Consider the following 6000-nt stretch of genomic DNA (forward strand, 5'->3'; position numbering starts at 1 on the left):
TGACCACTGGAAAGACGGGAGCCATTTCTCCTCATGGCATGCCTGTGTGGCCTTTCTCACCTTATAGCCGGTGACTGTAGATTCATTTCGGAGGGGAACCACAGGGTCCCACTTAAGGCTGAGACTGGAGCTTGAGAAAGTCCAGGAGATGTTGCCAGGAGGCCGCCGTGGTGCTGCCAGGGGAGGCGGATGGGGTTGGAGACCCTGCCATATGCTTCTACAGCTACCCTCTACCACCAGCCCCTTTCTGGTGCCCACCCATCCCTGCCCCGTGGCACATGCCCCTCCTCATCCCCCGCACTCACGGGGCTTCGTGGTCATGGCATCGGCTGCAGGGCTGGCCGGTCCCGTGCCGGCTCGGTTGTAGGCCCTCACGGTTATGTGGTACTTTGTGTTGGGGTGCAGGCCGGTGACTTGGGCACTGGCGTCTAGCCCCGCCGTTCTCACTCGGTCAGCGGCTGCTTCTTTGTCCCCGGCCTTCCAGTAGCGAATCTACAAGGGGCAGGATAGGTTAAAGCACATGGCAAAGCTTTTGGCTACACCGTCTCCATGTTTCTCTACTACTCAGGCTGGTCCAGTAGTAAACTTTAATTAGAAAACCTGCCCACTAGGTCAGGTGACCTAGAGAGCGTGGTCATGTGACTGAGTCCCTGAATCTGTGGGTATTCAACAGTGTCTATTCCAAGGAAGGTGTCCAGGATATGGGAGGAGAGAGGTAGGAGCTGACAAGTGAGGAGATGAACAGAGGTGAGAAAGGCCCAGGCTATCGCCATCCTTAAGCCTTCCAAAGCTCCGCCCTCCCACTTAGGCCATGCTTAGCAAGCTCATTCTCCTACCAATGGAGTGCCAGGATCTACTGCAGACCTGTGGCTGCCTCTGCCTCCTACACTTCAGCCCGGGATGCTGGCTCAAATCTCATTCACTCTGGTGCTGCTATCTTGGGGCATGTGTGTGCTTGTAAAGTAGCTCTATGCTCGGTGCCCAGTAAACACAACTCCAGTCACCAGTGGGATATCAGACCTTAAATAATCTTCAGTCACAGGCTGAGAGTGGAATTAGCTTCTTCTCCCAGTGGTCTGTCTAACCCATGGTGCTAAAATCAGGAGCCAACCCTGGGAGGCCCACTCTCTCTCACACACACACACACACACCACACACACACACACATACATACACACAAGCCTGGGTTTTTCATCTTCCTTCCCTCTTGATCCTCTCACTAAGGAATCAGTGATCCCAGTAAGCTGTCAGATGCTCCCACCTACTCTGGAAAGCCTAGCCCGCCTCCTTCCAGCCTCAGCCTCAGGCGAAGCTCACCTCATACCCCAGGAGAATGCCGTTCACGTCTTGTAGCACAGGCTCCCAGCTCACGGTCATCTCTGAGGATGAGGACCCCTTGGCCCAGACCTTGGCAGGGGCCACCTTGGGCTCTAGGAACCAATAAAGAATGAGCACATATTGCAGAGACACCTCTGCACACCTCCGAGTGACGGACCCTGACCAGGACTTTGCTTAGGATTTTGCATCTGCCTAGGATTTGGGGGGAACCCCAGGGCCCAAGATGAAGCTCGCGGTGCTCAGGATGAAGCCCAGGGGACACCAAGTAGAGTCAAGGAGGGCCAGGCCCCAGGCCCCACAGCCCACCTTCCTCGGCTGAGTACACTATCGCAGTGAGGCTCTCGGGCCCATCCCCCCGGCGATTGTAGCTTCGGATCTTGACCTCAAAGGGTGTGTAGGGATGGATGCTGTCATTGCTGTAGACATAATACTGGGCATCAGCGCCAGGCACCCGGGCGGTCTGCCAACTGGAGCTGCCTTGCCTGCGGAAGGACAGCAGGTAGCCGAAGCCGTCTCCATTCTGGTACTCCCGTGACATGGGCTGAGGGCAAGAGCATGGCGTGGGACAGGGGTCATGGGTGTGTGTCCCTACCCAGTCTTCACCCAGAGAAGTGACCCTGGGACGCCTGTATGGTCTCATAGGATTCGTGACAAATGCAGGGGGAGGAGAGGGAAGGGAGGGAAGCTGCCAGCTTCTGAATGAGACTTCAGTGGTTCTTTCTGTAGCTGCCGCTGTGGCTGGAGACAAACTATGTCAGGAGGGAAAGGGGCATGACTCGGGAGAGGAGAGACACCCGCCTGCTTCTCTGTCACTGCCCACTTACAGTCCAGTTGATGATGAGCTCTCCAGGGGCTCCTCCCCCTCCACTGAGTCCCGACGGTGCCACTGAGGGGACTGTAAGGGCCGAGGAACACAAATGTGTCATGTTCATAGGCAGAAAGTGGGGGGAAAATCCCCCAGCCTGTGCCTGGAGGTCATCTTAGGTGGATTTTCCTAGTTTATCTTCCCACAGTCCTGTGCATGAGCACGGGGTCAGACCAGCCTGAGAATAACCGCCATCTTTGCCTGCTTCCTCTGCCTAGCCACTTAACCCTTCTGGGCCCTGATCATACTCTCTGCACAGTGATGATAAGGTCTTTGTCAAGGTGAAAGAGGAAGAATTTAAATGAGAGGCTAGGCAGCATGGGACGGCTACTCTTGTACGTCATCCTTACCCCTATTGGCTTTAGCTAAACCAGAGACCAACTCCAGTTCGCTTCAGCTGATGGGAATAAAGAATTGTGAATGGCAGTTAATGCAAACAACAATAAAACAACCCATTTTGTTAGGGGGTACTCCAAGGTATTTTACTGATTCTCCTCTCTTCTCTCTCTCTCTCTCTCTCTCTCTCTCTCTCTCTCTCTCTCTCTCCTGCCTGTCTCCTCCCCCTCTCTTTCAATTTAATCTCCCTTTCTTTAGCATTAAACAAGACTGATAAACACAAAGATGGCTTCCGTCAGCTCACAGAGGGTCAGGGTAAGACAGAAAGCCCCAGGTCCAGAGCAGTTAAGCAACCTCCCCCACGCTCACACAGCTAACGCACAGCCCAGCTGGAACGTGAGTGATCGTCGCTCTTGTGACTTTAAAGCTCCTCACTGTCCCTTTGCCTCGTGCCTGTCTGTGCTCATCAGTTCCCGAGATGCCAGAATCAGAGAGACCCTGCTCACCCCGGACCCCCCTAAGAAGTTCAGTCAGAAAGCATGTCTTCTGGAATTCCCTACTCAAGATGGATGCCAGATGAAAATGTTGTGTGATTCCTGAGCCTAGAGAGTCAGCCTGGAGCAGGTAGGAGACATGGAGGCAGACCCTCCACCACACACAAGCACAGGTCTGGCTGGATAGGAGGAGACAGGATTCTGACCACGATGCTGTTGCGTGACCCCAGGCCCTCTGCTGGGATTGGTCAGAGCATAGCGGGTGCCTCTGGGCAGGTGAAGGCCATGCTGGTGCCCTTCCTGCTTCTTTCCTCACACTCTCCCCTGGTTCTGAGAAACGTGAACTTTCACTGAGGGTCACAGGCACAATATTATCCCTTCTGCTCCACAGAGACCAGCAGAACAGGGCCTGGGGTCTGGCTGCCTCTCTAGCCCCCTGCACAGCACATGTGTGTACATTCCCACATTGAGTGTACACATGCACAAAGACACCTTCCTCATTAGCTGATTTCTGCAGTTTGGGTACACTTAAAAAAGAATGGCTCAAGGTTCTTGTCCTAGGTTCAAGATCAGGCTCTCCCGGTGCGACCCTTCTTCCCTCCTTCAGATCAGCTCGCCTGGTTTTAAATACTAAGCCGAAACAATGACGGCAGACCCGCCTGCAGACATGCTTTTCAGCAAGGGGGTTTGGATCGGGCAGTTTGTCCCAACAGCAGCTTTGTCTCTAAGTTTTCATCTCCTCCTAATGACCAGGGAGCCCAGGCCTGGTAAACAGATTGGGATTTTGTTTCTGCTTCCTCTGCTGAAGCTCCCTCTGCTGGGGCTCCCTCTGGTGGGGCTTCCCCCCTTGGGAGCTCCCTCTGGTGGGGCTTCCTCTGCTGGGACTCCCCCTGCTGGGGCTCCCTTTGCAGAGAGAGAGCTCTCTTAAGAACCCCAGACACTCACCTGCTTCTTTAGTGCGGATTCTGCTAGACGGGCCGCTGGGCTCCCCAGTGCCCAAGATGTTGCTAGCCGAAACCCGAAACTCATAGTCCATCCAAGGCATGAGACCCAGCACCTGGGCAGTCTCGGCATTGCCCTCGATATTCACAGGATCTGCAAGGTTCCAGGCAGTCAGTGGCTAGCCTCCGTATGACGGTGGCAGACCCGCTGTGGTCCTGCCATACGCTAAGCCCTCAATTACTCTTTGACTGGAAAGCTAGTGAGCTCTGATGCCACAGGGCCTTTGCTAAAGCTGTGTGCCCCGCACTCCACACATGTTGAGCATGCTGGCATTCTCTAGCAACAATCCTTCAAAGGCTTCAAGGGCACAGACCAAGGCTGCCACCTTTAGCCCTCCCTCTCCTTATCATCCTGGCTCTGAAGTCTTCCCTGTTTGCCTTGGTGCTCCCTGGAGGTAAGAGAACAAAACTTAATTCTCTTTGAAACCTTAGGTTCAGCCCTTGGCACTCTGAGCCCTGTCTTCTGCTGTGCACACAGTGGGGGTTTTATTAAAACTGGTCCACTGCCTCATACTTACTGGTCCGAACCTGCTTCCATTTCCCTGAGGGTGGAGTCCGAGCCTGCAGCGTGTACTTGGCAATGGGGCTGTGATTGTCAAAGCCACGACTCCAGCTAAGCTGAACAGTGGTGTCTCCAATGTCTCTCACAACCACACCCCCTGGGGGACCTGGGGGACCTGTACCAAGAGGCAGAGCACACTGGGTCAGAAGCAGGCAGATCCCAATTTGAGTCAGTTTCTTCTAGACTCAGCTTGGGCTGACTTGATATCTAGATGGGGCATCAGAGGGCAGGAGAGATCGGGTGGAAGGCCAGAGGATAGGGACAGAGGAGGACAGTGGGGAGCGAAGGGTCTCAGACTTGGCGGCTCACAGAGGCGGCCCACAGAGGGATGTACAGGTTTTCCCTGCACTGATCCTGAAACTTCTGAGCTCACGAGTTGAAGTCTTGGGGGGTGTTTAGGGTACATTTTCTTTCTTGAGTATGGTTTTGGAAGAAATAATCTACTCATTTAGGACCCACAAAGAACTACACAGGCACTAAACAGAAGTGTCCATCTCTCTGGTTTCTGTCAGCTTTCAGGGAGGGAGGAGAGATAGGGAGAGTCAGAAAGCCTCTCTGAGACCCGGCGTGGCTGCGTCCCATTACCTCGGACCAGAACTGTGGCCTCCTTGGATGCGCCATCCACCACTGTCTGGGCCATGCATGTGTACTTCCCTCCGTGGCGTAGCTGGGCATTCAGGATAGTCAGGTCCCCAATGGTCTCCTTCTGTGCACGGGGAACAGCAAGGTATGATGAGTCAGGAGGGAGCCCTGACTAGTATAGTAGGCCAAAAGACGAACTGGAGCCTGGATTCCCTGGCTGCATGGCTTCTGTGCCCTCTGTGCCTCAGTGTTCCTATCTGTTCAATGGGAAGAAATGGGCTACTTGACACCACTGAGCATCAAAGTGTAGCACATAAGACAGCCTTCATGAGTCAAGTTAAGGAGGGCATTTGCTCTGGAGGAGAGGGACATTAGTGGAGAGAATCTCCAGGGGCACTTGGAATGCTAAAGCTTGATTCGAACTTAGAAGGGTGGTCCCTGGGTGGGTGGAGGAAAGGTGGCTGTGGGTCCTAAGATGAGCTTTCTCGGCATGAGAAACTTTGGAGAGCCTGAAGGTAGTAATGGCTGAAGTAATGGTTGAAGCCATCTCAGGTCCCTTGTCTTATCGGGAAGGAGGGAGAATTATGTGGCTTACCGCACTGGCTCTCCGGTAGTGACCTCCAGGCTTGTCAAAGTCAATAGGGAAATCATCCAGGGTCCAGGTGAATGTGAGGTCCATCGTGGGGTCATGCGAGGCATGGCACTGTAGGGTCAGGTTATCACCCACATTGATGTCAGCGCTCGAAGGAGCTAGAGTGATCTTGGTCGCATCTACAATGCAAAACAGCAAGAGAACAAAGCTCTGTGATGGAAAACTCCCAG

General features: G+C 54.0%; 1 protein-coding gene across 2 annotated transcripts in view; it reads right to left on the minus strand.

Annotated features, from left to right (window-relative positions):
* Window positions 1-6000, minus strand: part of Cntn2 (contactin 2) — a 31304-nt gene that overhangs the window by 4629 nt on the left and 20675 nt on the right. For both annotated transcript variants that reach the window (XM_052200946.1, XM_052200947.1), the window contains 9 exons: window positions 5774-5949; window positions 5182-5302; window positions 4553-4711; window positions 3979-4128; window positions 2163-2233; window positions 1645-1879; window positions 1318-1430; window positions 306-492; window positions 61-173 (listed from right to left, as the gene is read on the minus strand). In XM_052200946.1, the coding sequence (XP_052056906.1) occupies window positions 61-173; window positions 306-492; window positions 1318-1430; window positions 1645-1879; window positions 2163-2233; window positions 3979-4128; window positions 4553-4711; window positions 5182-5302; window positions 5774-5949 (1325 nt within the window). The remainder of the gene's footprint in view (window positions 1-60; window positions 174-305; window positions 493-1317; window positions 1431-1644; window positions 1880-2162; window positions 2234-3978; window positions 4129-4552; window positions 4712-5181; window positions 5303-5773; window positions 5950-6000) is intronic.

The sequence above is a fragment of the Apodemus sylvaticus genome, chromosome 12 (assembly GCF_947179515.1).
Source record: "Apodemus sylvaticus chromosome 12, mApoSyl1.1, whole genome shotgun sequence".
NCBI lineage: Eukaryota > Metazoa > Chordata > Mammalia > Rodentia > Muridae > Apodemus > Apodemus sylvaticus.